This window comes from Peromyscus maniculatus, chromosome 20, assembly GCF_049852395.1.
Source record: "Peromyscus maniculatus bairdii isolate BWxNUB_F1_BW_parent chromosome 20, HU_Pman_BW_mat_3.1, whole genome shotgun sequence".
In the NCBI taxonomy this organism is placed as follows: Eukaryota; Metazoa; Chordata; class Mammalia; order Rodentia; family Cricetidae; genus Peromyscus; species Peromyscus maniculatus.
Window position 1 is genome coordinate 26,096,886 of NC_134871.1, and position 14,091 is coordinate 26,110,976.

Genomic DNA, 14,091 nt, shown 5'->3' on the forward strand with positions numbered 1-14,091 from the left:
TTCTAGGTAAATAACAAATTCTAAGTAAATGAAAATATCTATAACTAATCTATACTAGGCAATAGGCTAAGTATGTGCAGCAGTCATTTAACTTCTGGGACCGGGACCGGTTAAGTTAGTACTATTTGCTTCACTTCACACACAAAGGACGTTTATATAGGACTTCAAACACTGCAAAGATTTGCTAAAGTGGAGTTTTTGTGTTGGTGTAATGTTATTTCTACGAGTCGACCTATTTTGTGGCTATCACTCATTTACATCAAACCCGCCCCCTGGCTGTCCTGGCCCTGGCCGTGTAGACTAGGCTGGCCCTGAACTCAGATCTGCCTGCCCTGGCCTCCCCAGGGCCGTGTATAGGCGTGGCCAGGCAGCAGGGCTAAGCCGGCTTCTCCGGATTTTGACTAATCCTCCCTCTGCCAGGTTTGTTTGGTTAAGAGCGACAGATACGAGTAACTGTGAGGAACGCAGACTTTAAGGGGAAAGAAAATTCATTTTGCTCGAGTCCCGTTTTCCATCCACTGCAAAGAAAGCGGCCCGGTGATTGCAACAGCCGCCGCCCTCCCTCCCTCCCTCCCTCCCCTCCCCCGCGGTCGGCGCCGCCGACCCGTGCCGGGTCACGCCGGGGACGGTTGGGGTCCGGTGGAGGTCAGCGAGCCCGCGGCCGTTGAGAACTCCAGCTCCCGACAGGCACCGCTTCCGCGGCCCACGCGCGTGGCGGCGCTGCCCGCTGGGACTCGTAGTGCGGTCCGGGTAGGAGACCGGGGCAGCTACCCTGCCTCCCTCCGCGCACATCTCGGAAACCCGGCCTGCAGAGGCTCACGCCCGTCCGTCCACCCGTGTCCGGCGCCGCTCGGGGCGGGGCGGGGAGGGGGGCGGCTAGCGAGGGAGAACCCGCGACGCGGCGGGAAGAGGCCGCGGCGAGTGGCGCACGTGGGGGGCGGTTGGCGCCGAGGAACCCGGAAGCCCCGCGCACCGCCCACCCGCCGCGCTGACGGGTTAACGCTCCTCCGGGCGGGGGCGGGGCGTGTGCTCGGCGGGGCGGGGCCAGCGGCCGCGCCGGGACCGCCCACCGGCTGCCCCGCCCTTCCCCCGGCCGCGGCGCGTGCGCAGGAGCCCCGCCCCGCCTCGGCCCCCACCCCCAGGCCCGCAGCAGCCGCGGCCGCCGCCACCTCTCCCTCCGCTCTTTTCCTCCGCCTCCTCCGGCGCCGTCGCTCGCGTAGGGCCCTGGCGTCAGACGCGCGTGGGCGGGGCGAGTACGGAGGGGGGTATAAGTAGAGGGTGCAGGAGGCGGTGCTTCCCCTTCTCCCCGGCGGTTAGTGCTGAGAGTGCGGAGTGTGTGCTCCGGGCTCGGAACACACATTTATTATTAAAAAATCCAAAAAAAATCTAAAAAATCCTTTGAAAAAACCCAAAAAAAAATTTACAAAAAATCCGCGTCTCCCCCGCCGGAGACTTTATTTTTTTTCTTCCTCTTTTATAAAATAACCCGGTGAAGCAGCCGAGACCGACCCGCCCGCCCGCGGCCCCGCAGCTCCAAGCAGGAACCCAGAGATCGAGGCCTTCCTGCCGCCCGGACCCAGCACCGCCAGCCTCGCTCCCCCGGTTCCACGGCCGTTGAGTACGCGTCGATTCCGGTTGAATTTTGTCCCTCTGCGCTCGCCCCCGCTCCCCTCCCCCCGGCTCCGTCCCCCGGCCCCGCACTCGCTCTCCTCCTCTCACGGGAAAGGTCGCGGCCTGCGGCCCCGCGGGCAGCCGTGCCGAGATGAACCCCAGCGCCCCCAGCTACCCCATGGCCTCCCTCTACGTGGGGGACCTGCACCCCGACGTGACCGAGGCGATGCTCTACGAGAAGTTCAGCCCGGCCGGGCCCATCCTCTCCATCCGGGTCTGCAGGGACATGATCACCCGCCGCTCCTTGGGCTACGCGTACGTGAACTTCCAGCAGCCGGCGGACGGTGAGCGGCAGGCCGAGGGCGGCGGGCCGGCGGGCGGGCGGCCATGCGGCCGGGGCGGCGGGCCTAGCGGGCCGGGCGAGGGGGCGGGAGGGCACGGCGCGGCAGCCCCTCGCGGGCCGGCACTTCCTCCTCCGCCGCGACCATTTTCTCGCCCTCGGTCGCTCTCAAACTTTAGGGCGATGACGCGCCGGCAGGGTGGGTTGCGATCGCCTGCCTTCCCCGCGCTCCCGCCACAGGCTGCGAGGTTGGGGCTTCCGAGCCCCCTCCCGGCGCGGTGGGTGGAGGCGCCTGGCCATGCTCGGCCCGGCCCGGCACCCGGCTGGGGAGGAAGTGCGATTCCGTGTTGGGGAAAATACCACGTGTTGAACCCTGTAACCTCACAGGCCCGAGGCCTGTTCCTGCCGGTGGCCCAGTCGCTGGGGGGAGCCCAAGGCTTTAGAAGAAAGTTGTTAGGTGGTGCCTGGTGGTGGTCCTTAGGGTCGTGAGTCCATTCCTAATGGCTTACCCCTGGCCGGCGGACCGGGAAAGGCACCTTGTGCCATGTGCACTTGCCCGGGGTTTTCCCTAGATGAAGTGGGTTTCTGTAACCGTGAAGTGGAGGAGGGGATGTGGAAGACAGCTCTCTAGAACACCTTACCTCATTTCAACCAAATTAGTTAGGTCTTAGTTTAATAGAAGTGTTAGTTAATGTATACATACCTAATTATTTCTAAAATAGCACCTGTGGTTATGAATTTTAAAAAACATGTTGACTAGTTTTGGTCGTAAATGTTAGAGCAACATGTGACCGAGTGAGTTATGATGAATTAGTAGCATCCGAGTGATGAAAGTTTCTCTCTTTTTTCTTTTAAGTAGTTCAGGATATCCATGAATCTTGGGGGATGATTGAGCACAAATAACTGATTGAGTTTGTATTCTTCTGAAATTTGACAGTTCACTGAAACAAAAATTCTAAGAATCAGATAAGGTTTATGGCCTGATAAGCAGTTAGGTTAAATGTAGATCAGTTGAATTCCAGAAGTCAGCTTCTCTCGTGAGATTTTATTTTAAGAGGAAAGACTGGAGTCAGCTAAAGTTCATTCGGTTGGTTAAAGCTGGTCCTGAGATTTGGGGTGAGCAGCATGTTGAATGACAGCCAGAAGGTGTGAGCCTCAACTGCAGATTCCAGCCCCGGGCCGGAATCAGCACGAGGTGTAAGATAAGGGAAGGTAACTAAGAGTACTTGACTGTAACTTGAAAGACTGTCAGAAAATCCAGTTTTTAAATGTCCCGGGATATGAGAAGTTGAAGTTGCCATGGTTCTATAGTTTATGCCAGTGGAGCAAATATTACAACTGCTCAGAATCTTGCCTCACTTTCTGACATTTTGTGTCTGTATGTTCGGTATACCGTCTTTACAGATAGTTGGGTTTTAGCCAGCTTTGCCCTCTTTACAGTATTTTCTTATGTACTGCAGTGATGGACAGGGTTCTGTAAGTGAGCAGTTTAAGCTTAATAGGGAGAGGTGACTCATTAAAAAAACTGTCAAGCTCAAGCCAAGTCAGCAGGACCAGGGAAGCTGAGGAGGTGTGGCCAACTGATAGTGAGCTGGCTGCTGATTATCATTATATTCTAGGAACTGGAACTTTCATTTACAAAAAGTGGCTAGAGAGCTGGACATGGTGGTTTCTGGTCTGTTACAGCACCTGGGTTTGTCTCTTGAGTTCATGGCCAGCCTGGGCCACATCAATGTCTCATCAGTGAGACCTTATCTCCAAAGGAAAGCTAAAAGACTTGTCCTGTCAATAATCTTACAGTTGCTAGTGAGAAATCTGAAATTTGTGTCAGGGATTCAAATGAACTGTTCTTCTCTAAGGACTGGTCTTTTTAAGGTAATATTTTTCCATTTAAGACAGGTGTAGTGGTACACACTTGAATTCCAGTACATGAGGCAGATGTGGGTGGATCTCTGAGATCCAGGCTAGCCAGGGATATGTAGAGAGGCCTTTCAAAAAAAGTTTCAACTTTAGCAATTCTTACACAATACAAGTATACATAATTCAATCTTTTTAGGGTCCTCAAAATTAATTTTAGAGTAGATTTTTTTTTATGTGAAGCATAACTATCCAAAAATCAGCTTATGAAAGGCTAGTGATATTTACTCTGGACATGTCTTTCTCACAGCGGAGCGTGCTTTGGACACCATGAATTTTGATGTGATAAAGGGCAAGCCAGTACGCATCATGTGGTCTCAGCGTGATCCATCACTTCGCAAAAGTGGAGTAGGCAACATATTCATTAAAAATTTGGACAAATCCATTGATAATAAAGCACTGTATGATACGTTTTCTGCATTTGGTAACATCCTTTCATGTAAGGTAAGCAAAGATGTGACTGGTCAGTATTTGTAATGTTGAGCTACTTTTAGTTTTTGGAGTGACATCTGTGATGGCTGTTAATTTAATGTCTGTGTTTATTTTCGAAATAGCCAGGATTAGGTGGCTAACATTTCTACAGAGTAGAAAAACAATAGCGAGTAATAATAAAGTGAGCGTGTACTTTTTTTCCCCAGGTGGTTTGTGATGAAAATGGTTCCAAAGGCTATGGATTTGTACATTTTGAAACACAGGAAGCAGCTGAAAGAGCTATTGAGAAAATGAATGGGATGCTTCTAAATGACCGTAAAGTGTATGTATAACTTTCAGTGAACATGTTCAGTCTGTTTTTGATAGTTCCACATCAGTTTGAAAAGTAATAGGTTTTTGCTCCTAAGATACAGCTAGCTGGAGCTAGACATGGTGGCACGCCTTTAATCCCAGCACTGGGGGTGGGGGCACGCCTTTAATCCCAGCACTGGGGGTGGGGGGTGGTAGATCTCTTAACTGTGTGGGACCTGATTTAGGACAGTCTAAGCTGCATAGGGTTAAGTCTTTAAAAACAAAAAAAGCAAAAAAAAAAAAAAAAAAAGAAAGATACAGTTAGCTGTAATGTCATCACTTGAGAGGTGGCGACAGAAGGATCTGAGTTTTAAGGCCAGCCCAGCTAGGCTGCATAAGAAAGTCTCAAAAAACCCACATTTGCCAGGTTTCATAGTCATTAACATTCAGTAATGTCACCCAACATTCAAACCTAAATTGAACCAGGTGAATGGGGATTTGGTCATATGAGTGCAGTGTTGAAGAACAGGGAATCCATGCAACCTTAGTAAGGAACTCATTCATTGGCCGGGTTCACATTTGGGGAAACTAACCAAAGTAATTAAATTATAGGTGCCTTAAGACAGTGAGTGAGCTATCTGACTGTACATACTCAGTGGTCTGAAGTCAGCTCATTCTGGTGTTAAGGGGGGTGTGTGTGTGATTAATCTTTCCTGAAATAAAACTTTTAAAGAGTTACAGACTTGTAACACTGAAAACTAATCTGAAAGAATTCTTGATCTGTGAGAATTGGGCTATTATATAAGGCATGTAGTAAGTGAGTGAGTTCTCGTTTTGTTTTGTTTTTTGGAGACAGGGTTTCTCTGTAGCCCTGTCTGTCCTGGAACTCACTCTGCAGACCTCAAACTCTGCCTCTGCTTCCCGAGTGCTGGGATTAAAGGCATGTGCCACCACCACCTGGTGAGAATGAGTTCTTGATTTTTAGACTGCAATGGCATGAAAATGACCGTCAGATCATGCAAATTTAGGAACTAGATCAGCCTAGTGTAGTAGCATATACCTATAAACCTGCTCCTGAGAAACATGAGACCCACCAGCCTCTGCCTCCCAAGTGCTGGGATTAAAAGTGGACCCCACTACTGCCCAGCTGGAGTAGTTTTTAAAGTGAAAGAAATGCTGATTCCAAATGTAGAAATCTGAAGTCCAAGTGTTCTCTGCAATCCAGCCTTTTTTAAAGCATCAGCATGACAAATCAGATTTTCAGATAGAGGTGCTCAGTAAAGCCTACAAATTGGGAAATCCAAGACACTTGTGCCCCAAGAGGTTACTCAACTTTTATCACAGTGGAAAACTTGATAGCAGTGCTTGAGTAAAAATTAAAAGAATGTCTGCATTGGCAGGATCCAGGTGAAGACTGAATAATTGCCGATTTTAGGTGCAGAATGAGGCACCATTCTGGGAAGCAGTTTGTTGGTATAAAGCACACTTGGGAGAACAGAAAGTTGTGTGTGTCTACAATGAAGTGTTCTCCTACTGAGGTTCTTCAAATAACTTGGAGGAAGCTTTTGAGGATAAAGACAAATCTCCATGTTATGGGTTGTTGAACTGAGAACAAGACGCCTTGATGTCATTTTATTTGTGTGGGTTATAGAAGCTGGTGTGGTGTATATATTGTATATCATGCACAGTTAATATTAGGGAAGAATTGAGGTTTTGTTACGTTTTTGGTTAATAATGCAGTTAGGCCAGGCTGTTGTGTTAGTAAAGAGACTTGAACATTTCTTTTTAAGGAGATGGCACAATGGTAGGACCACTCTGAAACAATGATGAGGGCATTTATATAGGTCTCTTCCTTGGCACTAAACAGTTAACTTCTGTTGACAGGAGTGAACCTTTTAACCCTGGGTTAACTGGATCAAAATGTGCATTGGAAGAAAACTATTCCATTTTAATCATAGTTACAGAGACATTGTGGTATTTTCAGTGGAGACGTTTTTATTTTGTGGTACTCTTTCTGAAGCAGCCTAATGTTCAAGTGCTGACATTTTCTCAGGTTTGTTGGACGATTTAAGTCTCGGAAGGAACGAGAAGCAGAACTTGGAGCAAGGGCAAAGGAATTCACCAACGTTTACATCAAGAACTTTGGAGAAGACATGGATGATGAGCGCCTTAAGGATCTCTTTGGCAAGTTTGGTAATGTGTCCAAGTTAAATCTTTACACCTAAAGTAATTGCCTGAAGTTGAATGACTAATACTTGACTGAAAGTACTTAAAATGCTTTAAGCTAAAGTCCACTGCTCAACAGCAACATACAAGTGGAATGCTATGCAGCTTAAAGTTTAATGAAAGCCGGCTGAGTAGACTGTTCGCTGCATGAAGATACTTTTAATACAGACCGTCTTAGAGTTGTAGGACAGTGTGGGTGAGGCTGGACTAAAATGTGATCTCTAGTTATAGAATGGAAAAGCCGGCCCCTTTTGGTTAGTGTTAGTAACATGTTTGAGCAATTTCAAAGAATGTTTTTCAGAGATCTAGATTCTTCCATCATAACTACTTGGAAGATCTTTTCAAAGTAAATTCAACCAGGTGTGAGTGGTGCACACCTATAATCCCAACATAACAGGAAGGGGGCAGGGGATTAGGAGTTGAAGGTGGGCTGGGTTACAGAAAACCTGGCTCAGATTTCAAAATAAGGAAGTACAAAAACCAGCCTTTCAGAACAGGAGTAAACAATGAGGAAATGAGAACTCTGGGTGACTTGGTGCTGTCTCTTGGAATTTAAGAATGGGCTTACATTTTGTTGTTCAGTTCTTCAAATGGTAATTAGTGCATTTAATAACATTGTAAGGCCAACCTGAGCTTGCTTATGTTGGTTCTTTTTAAAGACAAGGTCTTACTTCTGTAGCTCTGGCTGCCCTGCACCTTACACCTCCACCTACCTCTGAGCTGGGGCTAAAGGCATAAGGCATGCACCACCACACCTGGCTGAATCCTCTTCTGAACAAAGACAATTTTCATTTTGTACCAAGATTAGTTATTTGACATGAGATAAATAACAGTCAAGTTTTGTACCTTACTCAAGATTCTCCATTCTAGAAGTTTCTCTTGGGTTACAGCTATCTTATCTATCTTGTATCTGAATGTTTCAAAATCAAAACCTTTTTGTTTGTTTGTTTGTTTAGAATTGTTAAGAATTTTCAGGTGTGTATGATATATATAGAAAGGGTCTATGAGGAGAACTTATAAAAATCTTAGAGCTTGTAAGGACTGGGGTTTTTCCTCTGTGGCTGTTTTATGTTAAGATTTGAAGTGTGTACATTAATTGTGGACTAGTTTTTATTCCCTTTTTCAGGGCCTGCCTTAAGTGTGAAAGTAATGACTGATGAAAGTGGAAAATCCAAAGGATTTGGATTTGTAAGCTTTGAAAGGCATGAAGATGCACAGAAAGTAAGTCTGAATAATTCTGTCAAAGGAGTATACAAAGTTGTTCCTCTTGTTGAAATTTACATGTATGTATAAGTTTATGCCAACACACTACATATTACAATCCATTATTTGCACTTTATGTGTTAGAGTTGGGAGTGTATAGTGCCCTCAAACCTGGAGATTTGGGGAGGGGGGTCTATCTTTAATGTTAGCAGTTGGATAAACGTTCCTTGTTAATGAGATTTACAAGTAACTGAGTTTCCTTTGGTTTCTGTAAGGCTGTGGATGAGATGAATGGCAAGGAGCTCAACGGAAAACAGATTTATGTTGGTCGAGCTCAGAAAAAAGTGGAACGGCAGACGGAACTTAAGCGCAAATTTGAACAGATGAAGCAAGATAGGATCACCAGATACCAGGTTCATTTTTACTTGAACAAGCAAACTAAGACAGGGATGAGGAAACCTATTTTACGTTCATTTCAGTTACTGCCAGGTAACTGAGAGTTTGAGAGGGAAAAGAAGAAACTAAAGTAATAGGAATATGCTTAGGTCCCACAGGGGCTTCCTACCCCTCCTGAGTTGTCTTTTCTTCCCAGGGGGTTAACCTTTATGTGAAAAATCTTGATGATGGTATTGATGATGAACGTCTCCGGAAAGAATTTTCTCCATTTGGTACAATCACTAGTGCAAAGGTAAGAGCATATGCCGTATTTTATTACTGAAATAAGATGGGAGGCCTTGAATAATGTGGCTGTGTTACTACTAATTACTAACAGCAGTATCATCTGTTAGTCATTAGTTATCATTCTGGGTAGTCATCTTCCACCCAGTAGAAAATTTACCTTTAACTTGAAATCAGAGATTACAAAACAGGTAGGATTCTGTAATCTCTAACAAAATTCCAAAGTTTTGGTTTAGAAACCTCTGCTGTGGGTGTTCTACCTACTGTCCATGGTTTAAAACTACCTTGCAGAGTAAGTTTTGCTGGGCTCAGAGTAGAGTGCACAGAACAAAACGGATTCAGTGGGCTCTATTCCAATTTCTCCGATACTCCATTGACTAGGGTTTGTCAAACATTTAGAGGCACAGTGGACGGTTTACAAACAGCAGTAGTTGCTTTGCGTGTGCTTCCTAGGGTTCGATTGTGGTGGTGCCCGAAAGTTGTTTGAATTGAATTTCGTATGCTACTGTATGGAAGGGATATACAATATCTTCTGGGGAGGAGAGGGGCTGGCAAGTTCAACTCCAGGATATCATTTGTTTGCCAAGTGGCCCAAAAGGATGAATAAGATGGCAAAGGTCAGAAAATGCACTAGTTAGTCTAGGCTTTCTTTCCTACACTGGACAGACAGCAGTTCTGGTGGTGATGTCTTCAGATGGAGACGATTCTGGGCATCTCCTACTCCAGCAGATTGGTCAGGAAAGGGAGGAGCAGTAGTCTTGTCTTTCAAATGTAGTTTGCACTGGTGTGTCTGTGTGGTGTTCATCTGCCTTGTGTTTCTGGTCTCAATTGTCTGATTTATGTCTCTGCTATCACAGATAACAGGTTCTAATGTCGCATGTCTGCACCTTGTAAAGTCCCTCCTCTAGCTGTAGTGCTTGCCTGCAGTGATGCATGTTATGTTATGTTGCCTGCAGTAATGCATGTTAGGATGTCCCAAGTACTAACTGTAAGGAAGAACTCAGTTGATGCAGGAGTTCCTGGCACTAACAGGATTACTTGGTTCAGTGACTTAGACTGTAAATGACAGTTCTGTGGTTTATTCTACCACTGCACTAAATTTTCCGTTCTCCTTTATAGGTTATGATGGAGGGTGGTCGCAGCAAAGGATTTGGGTTTGTGTGTTTCTCTTCCCCTGAAGAAGCCACTAAAGCAGTTACGGAGATGAATGGCAGAATTGTGGCCACGAAGCCACTCTATGTAGCTTTAGCTCAGCGCAAAGAAGAGCGCCAGGCTCACCTCACTAACCAGTATATGCAGAGAATGGCAAGTGTGCGGGCTGTGCCCAACCCGGTGATCAACCCCTACCAGCCAGCACCGCCTTCAGGGTATTTCATGGCAGCTATCCCCCAGGTATGTGGTAAGAAAGCACTCAGTCGTTAGATGGAATTGGAATGGCAGGTGTGGGGGGAGCTGTTGTGAGAATAGACATTGGTGTGTCTTGTGGAGGGCTGCCCCACCCACTAAAGCCCACGGACTTCTTTCCACAGACTCAGAACCGTGCTGCATACTATCCTCCTAGCCAAATTGCTCAACTAAGACCAAGTCCTCGCTGGACTGCTCAGGGTGCCAGACCTCATCGTAAGCCTCTTTTAGTTATTACTGGGATTGGAGCCTGGGGGTGTAGCTCAGATAGAACACGTAACCTACTGTCTGCTAAGCTGTGGGTTCAATATACCATCTATGAGGCAAATTTGTCCTGTTACAGTGGTAAATTGCTCTTGATAATTTATGGTTGAGAGATCTTCAGTGGGTAGGTTTGATTTCCCTAGATAAAAATGTGGGGATTTGCTCTAAGTTCTCATTTGCCTTGGTGACTGTAGCTTCACAGTTCAGCCCTAGAAAATCATCACCTTTCGCTTGGTGAGTTTCTCAGTTCACGTGTTACTGTTAAATACAGCATTCCAGAACATGCCCGGTGCTATCCGCCCAGCTGCTCCTAGACCACCATTTAGTACTATGAGACCAGCTTCCTCACAGGTTCCACGAGTCATGTCAACACAGCGTGTTGGTGAGTCCTAACCCTTTCTCTAAAAAAAAAAAAAGAAAACTTTGATCTCCAGTTTGAAATGCGCGATACTAAACTATTTTGTCTTTTCTTTAGCTAACACTTCAACACAGACCATGGGTCCACGTCCTGCGGCTGCTGCTGCTGCAGCTGCTCCTGCTGTCCGCACCGTTCCCCAGTACAAGTACGCTGCGGGAGTCCGCAATCCCCAGCAACATCTTAATGCACAGCCACAAGTTACCATGCAACAGGTGGGGTTTCATCATTGTTTGCAGGGGCGCGGTGCTTAGCTAAAATCAAAGGTGATGTCAGCTGCGTGGTCCAGGACCATCTTTCTTACTGTTGCTTTTATGTTAAGAGGTATTTAGGACTAGAAAGCAGCCAGCGGTCTCTGAGTTAATGTGTAGTGTTTTGGTTTGACATGGATGCAAGGAATATGTGAAGGAATATTCAGTTATATTGGTTTAGATGTCACCTTGTTCCTCATCGTGGCACCAGAACATGATGACATGACTCCAAGGAAGACTTTAGAATGTAACTGTGTCTCAAGTGCAGATGTGTCATGGAATTGTCTATATTTCTTAGCCCCTGGCTGGTATTTCCCTCAGATTCCTATAATTGCCCATTGATGGCTGGCGTCCTTGTGTTTCATTACTTGGTTGCTAAGAGGTTTCTTGTTTTATATCTAGCCTGCTGTTCATGTGCAAGGTCAAGAACCTTTAACTGCTTCCATGTTGGCATCTGCCCCCCCTCAAGAGCAAAAGCAAATGTTGGGTAAGTAGCTAGCTCTGTTGGCCTGTCACTTAGAGAGTGCACACCTAAATGTGGTGGCGTAGGGCAGTAGTGGGAAGGAATGCACACTGGGAGCTCGTGGGAAGTGGTCCTCCAACTTTGAATTAAAGAAGGGAATGAATACTGACAGTTGAGAAACTGATTCCACCACACGTGATTAGCTTGTGACAGATGGTGTTCAGATGGGTATATTAATAAGGTTCCTAAACCCCAGGCTGATAATGGCCATCACTGCTTTCTGATAGAGTTTTTTGTTTCTAGGTGAACGGCTGTTTCCTCTTATTCAAGCCATGCACCCTACTCTTGCTGGTAAAATCACAGGCATGCTGTTGGAGATTGACAATTCAGAGTTACTTCACATGCTTGAGTCTCCAGAGTCTCTCCGCTCAAAGGTACTTTCAGCATTCGTTCTTTTTTTTTTTTTTTTTTTTTTTCTTTTTTGGTTTTGGTTTTTCGAGACAGGGTTTCTCTGTGTAGCTTTGCGCCTTTCCTGGATCTCACTCTGTAGACCAGGCTGGCCTCGAACTCACAGAGATCCGCCTGCCTCCCGAGTGCTGGGATTAAAGGCGTGCGCCACCACCGCCTGGCGGCATTCGTTCTTCTAAAGCTTTATTCTACAGACCGTTTACATGGTGTGTATGCAGTTACTTTTATAAATAGGGATATCAACCTTCGGGTAACCTGTAGTGCTTGTTTCTCCATTTTGATGAATTCACCCAAAGCTCACATTGCTAGATTGTAAAACTTGCTCAGCTCTTTTGCTCAGCTCCTACGACCAGGTTGGTAACTGCTGCTGCTCAGAGCTCACTCCACTCCAAGGTCTGTTGTGGTGCGGGTTTACCAGTTATCCTTTGTTCACTCTTTGCTGAGCCAGTTACGTTTGCCCTTGTCTAGGTTGATGAAGCTGTAGCTGTACTACAAGCCCACCAAGCAAAAGAGGCTGCCCAGAAGGCAGTGAACAGTGCCACTGGTGTTCCGACTGTTTAAGTGAGTTCTTCCTCTGTCTCCTTGCCAGCCTTGCCCATCTATACCCAAGATTTACTTTACACCTAAATAAATGTTAGTTGTTTTTCAGAGGGAAGATACATAACGGTTAGAGGGGCTCCTCTGTCTGGTACTGACCAGTATTTTAAGTCAGCACTTGTTTTGCACAGTAAATTGTATGAAATGGCCTGTAACTGAGGTTGGCTTTCACACATAATGCCCCCCCCCTTTTTTTCCCCGAGACAAGGTTTCTCTATGTAGTTTTGGTGCCTGTCCTGGATCTCGCTCTGTAGACCAGGCTGGCCTCGAACTCACAGAGATCCACCTGGCTCTGCCTCCCAAGTACTGGGATTAAAGGCCTGCGCCACCACCACCTGACAAGTAATGCCTTTAAAAAAAAGAAAAAAAAATTACTTATTTTATGTGCATTGGGGTTTTGCCTGCACTTATGTGTGTGAGGGTATTGGGTCCCCTAGAACTGGAGTTACAGACAATTGTGAGCTGCCATGTGGGTGCTGGGTGTTGAACCTGGGTCCTCTGAAAGAGCAGACAGTGCTCTTAGCTGCTGAGCCATCTCTCTAGCCCCTCAATTATGCTTATTTTATTGGATGATGGACTTAGTGGGTTTTTTTGGGGGCCTCTATCCCACCACCAGGAAACCATGTTGCTGGTGAGTCCAGTGAGATTAAGACTACAGTTTGGCAGACTCTTTCTAAAAATGACTAGAGCCCTGGGTTTGTGGGCTGTGTTGTTTCTGATGTTAGAGAGTGGGTATGGCTGTGTGCCAGTAAAAACAGGCAGCCTACTGACTTACAGGATTCTGTAAAGGCTTTTAATTACGTGTTACTATTGGTCTTTTTTTTTTTTTTTTTTTTACATTTACAGATTGATCAGGGACCACGAAAAGAAACTCGTGCTTCACCGAAGAAAAAATATCTAAACATCGAAAAATTTAAATATTATGAAAAAAAACATTGCAAAATATAAAATAAATAAAAAAAAGGAAAGGAAACTTTGAACCTTATGTACCGAGCAAATGCCAGGTCTAGCAACAATGCTAGTCCTAGATTACTTGACCTAAAACAACAAAAAATACAAAAAAATAGTAAAATATAAAAACAAATTAATGTTTTATAGACCCTGGGAAAAGAATTTTCAGCAAAGTACAAAAATTTAAAGCATTCCTTTCTTTAATTTTGTAATTCTTTACTGTGGAATAGCTTGGGATGTCAGTTCTGTTTTAAGTAACAGAACTGATGACTGAGCAAGGAAACGTAATTTGGATTATAAAATTCTTGCTTTAATAAAAATTCCTTCAACAGTGGATGGTTATGCTTTTATTTTCTTTGGTTCTCTTGGCCGTAGGCATTTGTAGCAGGGGCTGCTGGCTTAATAGTGTAGAGGTGGAAGCAGCTACCAGTTCTGTAAAATGTGAGCTGTTCTTTGTGTGTGTGTGTGTGTGTGTGTGTGTGTGTGCTGGCTTTAGACAAGATCTTGCTGTGTAAGTCAGGCCAACCTTAGCCTCCAGAAGTTGGGTTTGTTAGGTGTGTGTTACTCTGACAATACTAGT

The 14,091-nt window shown here is 45.8% G+C and overlaps 1 protein-coding gene across 2 annotated transcripts; it reads left to right on the plus strand.

Annotated features, from left to right (window-relative positions):
* The first annotated feature begins 595 nt into the window (after window positions 1-595).
* Pabpc1 (poly(A) binding protein cytoplasmic 1) lies at window positions 596-13,845 on the plus strand. Of its 2 annotated transcripts, none has more exons than XM_076555883.1 (16): window positions 596-750; window positions 1,496-1,955; window positions 4,119-4,312; window positions 4,507-4,622; window positions 6,645-6,784; window positions 7,944-8,038; window positions 8,296-8,433; window positions 8,613-8,708; window positions 9,818-10,090; window positions 10,228-10,318; window positions 10,638-10,748; window positions 10,842-10,996; window positions 11,435-11,519; window positions 11,799-11,929; window positions 12,432-12,524; window positions 13,407-13,845. In XM_076555883.1, exons 2-15 carry the CDS (start codon window positions 1,763-1,765, stop codon window positions 12,522-12,524), a joined length of 1,911 nt encoding a protein of 636 aa, XP_076411998.1. In that variant the 5' UTR covers window positions 596-750; window positions 1,496-1,762; the 3' UTR covers window positions 13,407-13,845. The 2 variants fall into 2 exon arrangements, with proteins under 2 accessions (XP_076411998.1, XP_076411999.1); XM_076555884.1 differs by having other exon boundaries at window positions 599-750; window positions 1,499-1,955.
* The last annotated feature ends 246 nt before the right edge of the window (window positions 13,846-14,091 follow it).